The sequence below is a fragment of the Mobula birostris genome, chromosome 3, assembly GCF_030028105.1.
Source record: "Mobula birostris isolate sMobBir1 chromosome 3, sMobBir1.hap1, whole genome shotgun sequence".
Lineage (NCBI taxonomy): Eukaryota > Metazoa > Chordata > Chondrichthyes > Myliobatiformes > Myliobatidae > Mobula > Mobula birostris.
The window spans coordinates 53,329,291-53,341,550 of NC_092372.1; the positions used below are offsets into that span (position 1 = coordinate 53,329,291).

General features: G+C 39.2%; 1 protein-coding gene across 2 annotated transcripts in view; it reads left to right on the plus strand.

The window, feature by feature from the left end:
- mtus1b (microtubule associated tumor suppressor 1b) overlaps positions 1 to 12,260 on the plus strand; it is a 170,901-nt gene that overhangs the window by 73,327 nt on the left and 85,314 nt on the right. For both annotated transcript variants that reach the window (XM_072252638.1, XM_072252637.1), the window contains exons 4-6: positions 4,008 to 4,202; positions 6,747 to 6,872; positions 7,952 to 8,044. In XM_072252638.1, coding sequence (XP_072108739.1) covers positions 4,008 to 4,202; positions 6,747 to 6,872; positions 7,952 to 8,044 — 414 coding nt within the window. The remainder of the gene's footprint in view (positions 1 to 4,007; positions 4,203 to 6,746; positions 6,873 to 7,951; positions 8,045 to 12,260) is intronic.

The window sequence follows — 12,260 nt, forward strand, 5'->3', positions numbered from 1 at the left end:
CCCTTCACGGTCATGACAGGGTATATGTTGTGGGAGAATCCAGCATTAAGGATTGGAATTGGTTTATTTCAACGAATAATAAAAAAGCATGAAACAAGCTGCAGTGAAAAGCTTGTCTCGCATACCGTTCATACAGATTAATTCATCAGTGCATAGAGGTAGTGCAAGAAAAAATGGAATGCGGAATAAAGTCTCAACTACAGAGTGCAGTGTAGGTAGACAATAAGGTTCAAGATCATAATGAGATGGATTGTGACGTCAAGGGTGCATCTTACACTGCAGAACCATGCAGCAGTCTTATAACATTAAGGCAGAAGTTGTCCTTGAGCCTGGTGATAAGTATTTTCAGATATTGGGGAGAAGAGTGTCTGTGGTGGGTGGGATCTTTGATAATATTGGCCATTTACTGAGGAAGCAAGGCGTGTTGACAGTTCATAGAAGGGAGACTGTTTTGCGTGATCTGAGCTGTGTCCACAAGTCATTGTTTTTTTTTTTGCGGTGCTGGGATGCATTCAGGGAGGATGCTTTCTATGGTATATCGATTAAAAATTGGTAAGGGTTGACAGATGCCAAATTTCTTCAGCCTTGGGAAGTAGAGATGATGAGTCTGCTACTATTAGAGTCTGCGATTACATTTTGATGGTGTATTTTCAGGCCAGTTGAATGATCTTGAGCTTTGCTGTCTGAGGAAGTTCAATGAAGTTTCGAGTGAAGTGTGTGTCTTGGAGACGGGGTGCAAGCCCATGATTGACTTAATTTCTCACTGATCTCACTGATTTAACATGTTGAGGAAGACTGAAAATTAACATGGATGAGAGTGGAAGGCAAGCAGGTGTTCAGTGCCATCGACTGCATGTGATCGGTCTGTCACTCGCTGCTTCCAGAAGAAGGTGCCTGCATTCGATAGGTCTCTCTCTCCTTCCCTCTTGCTCAGTGCTGCCGGGGTCTTGAGCAAGGTTTAATTGGCACAATTTGAGGATTGGACTCTCATTCATGTTATGTCTCCGGTTTCTGGTTGCTCCTTTTGTTTTGATGCTACTTTGTGCTAATTTGATGGGGATAAACTGAGTCTGTGGCCTGCAGCTAATGACTGACAGCGCTAGACTGAACTGAACATTCCTGAACTGTTTTGTTGCCTTTGTAGTTTTATATATTTTTTGCTTGTTTTTGTCATTTGCACACTTTGTCCTTTTTGTGAGTTAGGGTTTTTTTTTTACTTTGAATAGGTTCCATGGTTTTTGTTTTGTGGCTGTCTGTGGGAAGAAGAGTCTAAGGGTTGTATACATTCAATCTTTAGATCGACCTTGGCTGTGTTTGAATCAGGACTAGCTATTGGTGATATTTGCTCCTTGGAACTTGGCTTTCAAAAGCTCTTGGGCTTCAGAGGTTACTAAGGGACTGAGGAAATACATGTGGTAGAGATGACCCTGTTGAAAGGCAGAATATGCTTGAGGGGCTGAGTGGTCTTCTGCTCCAGATTGATGCCTAAATGTTATGGTATTGGTAGGAAAGAGAAGTGTTGTTATTGTGCATACATGTACTGTAGTGTCAAAACTGAATCGCAGATTTTGAATTAAGCTGAGGAAAAGTATTCCTGTGACGCATTGAAGGCTGAAGGTTGCTTGAAGATGACTTCAACTAAAAGCTGCTTATAACAATGTTGGGACTGGAACTTTTACAGATGTATTCAATTGTTTTTCTCCCCCGTTACTCTGGGAAGAGTAATCTGTACCCTGATTGTTTTTACATATTATTTATTGCAATGTTATGCTTAAAGGGTGTTGAAGTTTAAATTCCTTCTGTTTTTGCTAACTGATGAGATTAATTTATCTAAAGTGCAAGGATGCTACCAAAGATATGAAATTGGGTCTCACCATGATTTTGTTAATTAAAATGTAATGTCTTGTTCCCATTTATGATTGACTATTTTAATATTTTCTGGAGAGTGTATAGTGTTCAAATATTTAACTGATTATTTTTCTTGAAGTTTTCACTGTGCCCAACTTCAAGTGGCAGGGTACTCTACAACCTCATCTCTGCCCTGCTTAATCCATTTTGTTCATCCAGTTGTGTTCATGCTGACCAGAACTAATTTTTTTTCTGGGCATCCTACACCCTTTCTCAGTAAAGTTCAACTTTGGAAGTTGGAAGAATTGCAGCAGTTTGCTTGAAATATGTTATGTGAATAAGACCAAATAACTTGGACTAGGACACAAGTAGAATTTGCCAACATTTCCATTTTTTAAAAAGTGCATCTTCTATTGATAGGTAGGCAGCATTCAGTTTCTCTCCTCTTCTCCCCCCCCCCCCCCCGTACCTGTGTATAATTGTCACAGTTTGCAACAAATAGGTGATGAGGAAAATACAAAAATAAGGACAGATAAAATTGTTCACACATACCATTTTGCAATAGATTAATAAATCTTGAGATCTGTTAAGGAAGAGATGTATGGGGGGGCACTGTAGAATGCAACCTCTGGGGGAAAAAATTGCTAAAATTAAGATTTTACATCATTGGACAACTTCATTGTTGAATTGGGCTTCCAGCATTAGAGCCTTGGAAAATGATTTGACAGCAGCAAACTGGACTGAAAGGGTTTTTTCAAGGCTGAGTATACTTTGTTCACCGTAAACACTAGTATGGTATATGGACACCCTTGGTCATTGACAAAAGAGCAATGAAGGAGTTGGTCACTGACTTCAGTAAGGGGTTGGTGCACATGCTTTTGTGTACAGTGACGTTCAAGTTCCTAGGTGTGAACATCATCAATATCGTGTCCTGGTCCAGCTATGGCAAGAAATCTCATAAATTCCCCTCAGGAGGCAACTGAAATTCAACATGTCCCCATAAACTCTTAACAATTTTTAAATCGATGCACTATAGACAGTATTGTCTGGATGCAAAATAACTAGGGATGGTAACTATGCTGCACATAACCACAATAAACTGCAGAGAGTAGACACAACTCAGCACATCACAGGAACCGACCTCCCCTCTTGGGGCTCTGATTATTCTGGCTGCTTTTACCGAGGCAGTGAAAAGACAAAGACCCTACCTACCCCAGACTTTCTCCCTTCTCCCCTTTCTCACTGGGCAGAAGTACGAGAACATGAAGCATGTACCACCAGGCTCAAGGACAGCTTCTATTCTTGATAGGGAGCTACAATGGCACTTAACAGCGACTCCAATTTCACATTGAATTGACTTTATTTCTTGCATCCTTCACATACATGAGTAGTAAAAATCTTTACGTTACGTCTCCATCTAAATGTGCCATGTGCAGTCATAGTAATTTATAATTCATTACAACTAGAACAGTCAATGTAATATAGAGTATACTCAGATCAGCGTGTGTTCTTCAGTCTGATGGCCTGGTGGAAGGAGCTGTCCTGGAGCCTGTTGGTCCTGGCTTTTATGCTGCAGTACCGTTTCCCGGATGGTAGCAGCTGGAATAGATTGTGGTTGGGATGACTTGGGTCCTCAATGATCCTACGGCCCTTTTTACACACCTGTCCTTGTAAATGTCCTGAATCATGGGAAGTTCACAACTACAGATGCGCTGGACTGTCTGCACCATTCTCTGCAGAGTCCTGTGATTAAGGGAGGTACAGTTTCCATACCAGGCAGTGATGCAGCCAGTCAGGATGCTCTTAATTGTGTCCCTGTGGAAAGTTCTTAGGATTTGGGGGTCCATACCAAAGTTCCTCAACCGTCTGAGGTGAAAGAGGTGCTGTCATGCCTTTTTCACCACAAAGCTGGTGTGTACAGACCACGTCAGGGCCTTGGTGATGTGGATGCCGAGGAACTTGAAGCTGTCTACTCTCTCAACCCCAGATCCATTGATGTCAATGGGGGTTAGCCTGTAAATATTTGTTATACTAAGTCTGTCACTCTTTATATGGTTATATAAAAAGTTATGGTACCTGACTGCACTGTGGGCAAGATCAGGAACAAAATGCTCAAGCTTGCTGCAGTAAGCTTAACGCAATTTTATTTTCTCCTCTAGAGGAACAAAAAGCTGCTTCAAAACCAAGGAATGGATCAGTTACAGCCACTTTAAACTTGGGATGTAAAACAGTAAAAGGTGCATTCAACTCTAAACTGCCTGTTCCCACTTCTGGGTTGAAACGAGTTAACAGCATATCATCAAACAGCAGTAGTGTATCAATTCAGAGTGTTCAGAGCACTTGCAGTAGTAGAGGTAAGTGTCCCTGTTCTTGTACTTAGCTAACCTCTTGGGAAATACAATTTATTTGATATTAAGCAATACTTTGGGCTTTGGATATTTCGACAGTAAACTGCCAATGGTATATATTTACTTCAAATGCACTAATGCAGATGCTTTACAAGGGCATGTGTTTTTAAACCAGGAATTTTTTTTTGAGTTTGCAGACCATGTAAACTGCTGAAATGTCGATTCAGATTCATCTTTCATTGATTATTGCCTCTAATTTGCTTGACTGTAGGATTCCTGAAATTGGCTTGAAAACACTGCCTCATTTAGGAGCAAATTTAAGAGTTACTTAAGGCAGTAATTGTATAGAACTGGTGAGGGGTACAGTTAGTCATATGACCTTTTTTATTATTTCTAGTGCAGCAATGATCAATGTTATGCATAAGCAGATAGCACTTAGCAGTGCAGTGATGTTAGTCTTGCTGCCTAATGAAATAAGCATGTCTTGAGGATCAGATTACATTTGCTCTCAGTTTAATGAGTTTCATTGTTTGACAGCATCCAGCTGAAATAGAAAAGGATTTCAAGAATTTGTTACAATTGTTTTCTGGTGTCACTAGTTTAAACGCATGCTTGACGACTGCTGTAAGAAACGAACAGCGTTCTACAGGAGCACCCTGGAACAAAGACGGTGTACAGGAGTGATGCACTGCTCTCCAACAAAAAAAGAACAAGAAAATATCCACAAAACATGTATATTGCAGAAATTTGCTCCATGATTTCAGAAATTTTGGCTCTGGACTAGGCATCAGGAATGCAGCGTTAATGCATCTAAGGGCAATTTTTCAATGAAAGAAGCTTGTACTCTATATGCTGCCGCTCTTTGTTTCCTTTTTTGATTGGCCGTCTCTTTGTGCGTGTGTAGCTGGAGCACAGCACACAGGCATGCCTAGCAAATTACTTTATTTCCACTCTATTTCACTGAGGGTCAGTGTAGGAAATGGCAGCATGAGCAAGGGTGAAATGTTACTTCTGCGTCTGCTTGTTTTTGGACCATTTCAATGACTGTACCAGGAGGACTTCGAAGCTGCACTTATACCACTTTTTCTCCACATATTTTCTCTAATTCGACACTCGTGCCACCAAACACTTCAGGAAGTCGTAGTGATGTCATGTTTGTGACCTTTCTATTAATTGGATCTTATAGTTTTTGTATTGTTCCTTTGTTAGCAGTCTTCATTGGTCGACCTAAATATCAGCACTTCAAAAGTAAGTTAAGTGTTTCTAAAAATAAGGTTTTATTTTAACTCATCTGGAGTTTGAATTGTGAATTTTACTTGCTTCAAATCTTAATTGTAAGGTTTTGCATAGCTGCAAGATGGAGAATGGCAGTACAAAAGCAGTTTCATTTTTCTGTGATGGTAGAGAAAAATTACTGCATAAGTAAATGGATTCCTGTGGGACCAGTTCCCTTTGTGATGTCACTGGTTAAGAATGAATTGAAGCCCTTAAGGCAATTAAGCAAATATTTATTTCTGGTTATTCTGAGCAATGCACTGGCAAACCTTAGTAAATAACAAATGTGTGAAATGGTTATTGCATGAATACTCGAATGCACAACAAAAGGCTGATGGCTGCAAGCAGAACAAAGTGCTCTCGTTCCTACAAAGAACTATTAATTTTTATGGATCAAATCTGCAAAGCTTTAACCAAAATTATAAATCCAAGGTGTAGCTTCATGACCTGGGAGGTGATTTGATTTCGGAGCTTTGATTTTCAAAATCATGCCCTGGTACTGCCTCCTCATGTGACTTGTGCTCGTACAGCAATAACTGCTTCCATTTGTCAATTTCGTCCTGAAATGAAAAATATGAACCTGCTGTTGCTTGGCTAGCACATAATTTGGAAAATGCTCCTAAAATTTTGATTTTTTTTATTTGTATATCTATCAAGTCTGGTTTTAAGATAACATAGACTAACTTGGTCAAATTTGAAATTTTAATTGTTTAGATTTCTGTTTGGTCAGAAGTGAACAGATACATCAAAAGTTCTTATTTAAAAAGTATTTTTGAGTAGAAATTTTGGGTCTCAACTTTTACCTATTTCTGCTGGAAGGTATTTATTTCAACAGGATTAAATTAGTCTTGTTGAAACAAGTAGACCTGGTGATTTTTTAAAGTCTGCCACACGAATTAATATAGTTGCATTGAAGATTTGTGATTAGTAAATCTTGGGCTTTGCAAAGAATTTATTTTAACTGAGTTGAGATACCGTGTGATGCTAAATCTGCTTTACTGTGGTTTAATGTGCACATGAGAAAACTGCTCATGAACTTGCATTACAGTAGCATGTATCCACTGCCAAGCAGTTATTAAAATACTTTTTTAAATTTTGGAATAATATTCTGGTGCTAGATATTTCTAACAGCGGAATAAATCTTTAGGCAAGCTTGGCAATACTAGTAAGTTTTCTATATTTAAGATCTGTCCTGTGCATTTCAGTAAATAATGTGTAATTGTAAACAAAAATGGAAATTGCTTCCAACATTCTTTCCCTCCCCTCTGGCTGCAGTTGCCTCAATTCATCACAGAGACGCTTCAAGAGAACGTTTACTCTCTGCATGTGCCAACCGTATTCAAAATCAATCTGCTTCAGTACTAAAAAATAAATCTGCATCTGTCAAGACCCCGTGCAAAGGTATATATATTTATCTAAATATTCAGTGAAAACACTATAGTTTTGCTGTGTGCAAAATATTCTTATGTATGCATGCCCTGGATTTCAGAATTTGGTTGGAGCCATTTATTTTGGGATGTTGGATTCTTTTGCTGCCAAACTTTGTGCATTTGTGTAGAACAAAAATGAATATCACTTTTACTGGATTTATTGAATTTGTTACTGGGTGCTCAAATGACTTGACCTGAAAGAAGTTCCAAGGTTAGAAATTGAAGCTGGCTTTTTGTTAATCTTCCATGCTAAGACTGTTGCATTTTGTTAGAAAATAATTGCCATGCAGTTTCAAACTTTTCATTTTTACTGGTTTACTGCTTTTTTTCCCTATCTTTTGTAATGCTTCATGATTGCTAGTGTGGCTGTCCTTCCCTTCTTCCTGGGATCATTGCTTTAATTTACCTAGTTTGAGGCTTAAAAAGGCAAGAATATTTAATAACTGATTCAAAATAAGTTTGTGGGCATCTCTAAATCAAATTCTGTCTGCGTGCAATAGCCAAATGCAAGGCTAAGTTGCTGCCTGACCTCCTGAATTCCTCCTGCATTTTTGTGTGTCCTACATGAAATTGCCTTGTTTTGAATTCTAAAGTTGAAAAATGCAGTTCAATTTGTTTAGTTCCACGGTCTATCCTTGTGATCAATCAAGGCTCTTTGTATATTTAAAAAAAACTTCCACACTAGGCTATGATTTAAGGCAACACACAATAGTCGCTGGTGAACGCAGCAGGCCAGGCAGCATCTCTAGGAAGAGATACATTTGACATTTCGGGCTGAGACCCTTCGTCAGGACTAACTGAAAGAAGAGCTAGTAAGGGATTTGAAAGTGGGAGGAGGAGGGGGAAATCCAAAATGATAGGAGAAGACAGGAGGGGGAGGGATGGAGCCAAGAGCTGGACAGTTGATTGGCAAAATGATCCTCTCATATCCCTTTTGATCTAGGATCTAGATAAATCTAGAAAAATAATTCTGTTTTTTGTCTTGGAAATTTGTGTGGAGTTTAACTTTTTGTAAACTAGTAATAGCATGTTACCTTTATAAATCTATAGGAGCATGGAGAAATGCAAACACTGTGAGCAGGATCCTTCCAGGATCTGTCCCAAGGTCCACCAGACAATTAAGCACTTCCAGCAAGTTAAAAGGTAAGCACAACATTAAGCTGCCAATTTCAGCAGCCAGACTAATTGGCCATGGGGGTGGGGAGGAAGGTGTGAGCGGGTAACAGTCAACTTTATCCTGTTCATCTTTGGTTTTGTGAATGAGATGAGATATTCAGATTTCACTTTTTTTTCATGGTTTGGTGACTATTGATTATTTGCAGTTGTAAGTATAATTCATTTTGTCAAAATTGGGCAAGACTGCTTCTTAAAAGGGCACAAGATGTTTGGCCAAGATCTTGTTGGTTTGTTTGATGAAAGCAAGCTGCAGAGCCTGAACCTTCAGGAAATATGTTTGCTGTCTTAATTAGTTTAATGGATAAATTGGTCTGAAACCTGTTTGGACTTGGGTTTGATTCTATTCTTAGGCCAAGTGGAGTGAAATTGGCTTTTTAGCCCGCCCCCTGCCCCTCGGCCTGAAGTTGTTATTTTGTCTTCTGTGTTTCAATGACACGAAGTAGACCATGGATTATGTTCCACTTTCAAAGGATAGCTTGACACTTCATTAATGGTTTCAAGTGGATGCTTTCAATTCCACAAATTTATAATTTGTTATGGTATAGACGAACAACCACGTGCCTATGTATAGCATTTTGGGTACTTCTGGTCATTTACATTTTGGAGAGATATACTTATAACTGCTATAATGCCAACCAGTGTGCCTCAAGTTGGGACAGTCTGCTTGGTTTTAAATAGCAAATTAAGAGTTGGTGGAAGTTCCACAGCTCGGGGATCTGAAACTGCTGGAGGTCTGGTTGGCAACAATGGACTCGAAGATACAAGAGCTGGTTAATAATAAACAGAGTATAATGGATGAACCAGTGGAGATTGGGCATGGTTGATGGGAATTGCAAATTATTGTGGGATGCAGAGTGATAGAGGGTGGGAAATGATAAGGCACTTTTATTAGTGAAGTTTGAATTGCAAAAGAGGTGTACATTTGTGGACCGGTGGTGTAATGGATGGATGATGGTAACAGTGAGTAAAATGAAACCTGGGACTGTTTGGGGTAATTGGCTTGACCTTTTGAATGATTTATTTTAACCAGAAAAGGCTGATTTCTGAGTAAGCTTTGAATGGAGGCCGAAACAGTTATAATATTCCTCCTTGTCAAATCATTAGATGGGCCTCATTGCTTAGCTTAGATAACTTATTCTAGAGAAATGAAAAACAAAATGGCCACATTTCACTTTGTTTGCTCACCCACCCCAAGCTCGTTTTCTTCCTCTGAAGTTCTTTCCAGTCCATTCTGATCAGTGCACACTCAGTTAGTTCCAATTCCCTACATTTAGGCCATACTGCTAAGCCTCACCTTTCTGTGTACCTATCCAAGTGTTGTTCAAATGATTCTGTTGTACTGCCTTAACCACTTCTGGCAGCTCATTCCTGTGTCAAACCCTCTGGAAAAAGTTTAAAGTAAATTTATCAACAAATTATGGTGCCATATACAACCCTGAGATTCATTTTTCTTGCTTTCATTCAGCTGACTTGATGGGCTGAATGGCTTAATTCAGCTCCTATGTCTTAATGGTATAAATGCAAGGAACACTATAGAATCAATGAAAGACCCCATGCAACGGGACAAGAAAGCAACAAATGTGCAAAAGCCAACAAACTCTGCAAATACAAAAAGTAATAATGAATCCGAATCAGGTTTATTATCACTGGCATGTGACATGAAATTTGTTAACTGAGCAGCAGCAGATCAATGCAATACATAGTATAGAAAACAAAACAGTAAATGAATGAGTAAATCTTATTCAGTATACATTATACAGTATATGTATATTGAATAGATTAAAAATCATGCAAAAAACACAGATTCTATATATTTTGTTAAAAAGTAAGGATTCAATGAGTAGGTGTCCAAGGATTCAATGCCCATATAGGAATCGGATGGCAGAGGGGAAGAAACTGTTCCTGAATCACTGAGTATGTGCCTTGAGGCTTCTGTACCTCCTACCTGATGGTAACAGTGAGAAAGGGCATGCCCTGGGTGCTGGAAGTCCTTAATAATGGACACTGCCTTTCTGAGACACTGCTCTTTGAAGATGCCTACGAAGTATCCAGGTACTAGTACCCAAGATGGAGCTGACTAGATTTACCACCTTTTTTTGGTCCTGTGCAGTAGTCACCCCCACCCCCCCACCCCTCCACCCTCCATACCAGACAGTGATGCAGCCTGTCAGAATGCTTTCCACAGTACATCTATAGAAGTTTTTGAGTGACATACCAAATCTCTTCAAACTCCTAATAAAGTGTACCTGCTGTCTTGCCTTCATTATAACTGCATCAATATGTTGGGACCAGATTAGATCCATAGATCTTGACATCCAGGAACTTGAAACTGCTCACTCTTTCCACTTCTGATCCCTCTGAGGATTGGTATGTGTTCCTTCGTCTTACTCTTTCTGAAGTCGACAGTCAGCTCTTTCGTCTTACTGACGTTCAGTACCAGGTTGTTGCTATGGCGCCACTCCATTAATTGGCATATCTCACTCCTTTACGCCTTCTTGTCACCACCTGAGATTCTACCAACAATGGTTGTAACATCAGCAAATGTGGAGATGGTATTTGAGCTATGCCTAGCCACGGTCAGGTGTATATAGAGTAGAGCAGTGGGCTAAGCACACACCCCGAGGTGCACAAATGTTGATTGTCAGTGAGGAGAATATGTTACCAGCAATCTGCATAGATTATGGTCTTTCAGTTAGGAAGTTGAGCATCCAATTGCAGAGGGAGGTACAGAGGCCCAGGTTCTGTAACTTCTCAATCAGGATTGTGGGAATGATGGTATTAAGTGCTGAGCTATAGTCAATGAACAGCATCCTGACATGGGTGTTTGTGTTGTCCAGGTGGTCTAAAGTTGCGTGAAGAGCCATTGAGATTGCATCTGCTGTTGACCTATTGTGGTGATAGGTAAATTGCAATGGGTCCAGGTCCTTGCTGAGGCAGGAGTTCAGTCTAGGCATGACCAACCTCTCCAAATTAGTGATTAAGCAATAAATAAAACTAGTGATTAAGCAATAAATATCAAGAACATGAGCTGGAGTCCTTGAAAATTTGTCCATAGGCTGTGAGAATAGTTGGGTATTGGATGAGTTAAGTTATCCCTTGTTCAAGACCCCAATTGTTGAAGGGTAATAACTGTTCCTGAACTTGGTGGTGTGGGACCTGAGAACTACTTTCCTGATTGGAGCAGCAAGAAGAGAGCATGGCCCATATGGTGACGGTCCTTAATGGTTGCAGCTTTCCTGTGACAGTGCTCCATGTAGATATATTCTGTTCATGATGAACGAGTGAAAACTATCATTGAGTTTATTGGCCCATAACTAGTAAATTTGTATTTAGAAATGCATAAAACTGAAATATGTAAAGGTTGTGATAACTATAAGAAGGCTATCATAATGTAAAAATGTTTTCAAAAGTGCTGGAACTCGATAGATAGTAAATGAGAATTAAGGGCTACTGGGCTTTTGTTCCTTGGACAAAATCCATCAGTGCTTAGTCATTTACAATTACTAGTGATGCCAGAACAGGGTGGATGACTGTCATTCTTCAATTTAAGGTTGGGTTGCTTAAATGATTAACCACCCTTGTGTATGCAAATTTGAGAGGTTTAACTCGGTGTCAGCAGGCTTCAATGCTTATTTGCCAGGTGTGGTCACATTTCATTTCAGAGATTGAAATTTAGTTGCTTTGGTTGCTATTTAAATTAATGTGGCTACCCCCAAAAGTTTCCAATTTGTTAATGGAAATGGTATTTTAAATTCTTAGTCTCAGATATCATTTTCATGAGGGAAACTTACTAGGGAGAAAAGATGATGTATATTCTGTAGTTATTTACTCCTCATCCATATTGGGGGGGAAAAAAATGAACCAATATATGGTTACCAGATATCATTGGACTGCATCTACAGTATTAAAAGGTAAGAAGTTGAAAATTTAATTGAGGTGTTTTGTCTTTCAGTCAGTTGCTTTTTAGATCATTGTACAGCTGGTGCATAGCAAGTCAAATTTTCTAAATGTTTTTTCTGTACTGTCACTCACTGAATGAATAGTTTACATACAAATTCACACAGACTAGATCAGTTAGCTTAAACATTGGCAAATGAGTTGTGATCACAGCCTTAAGTTGCTGATTTGTATTGTATCTATAAATAGTCTAGAACTTTTGTGTTATGTATATGTTTTAGATTAA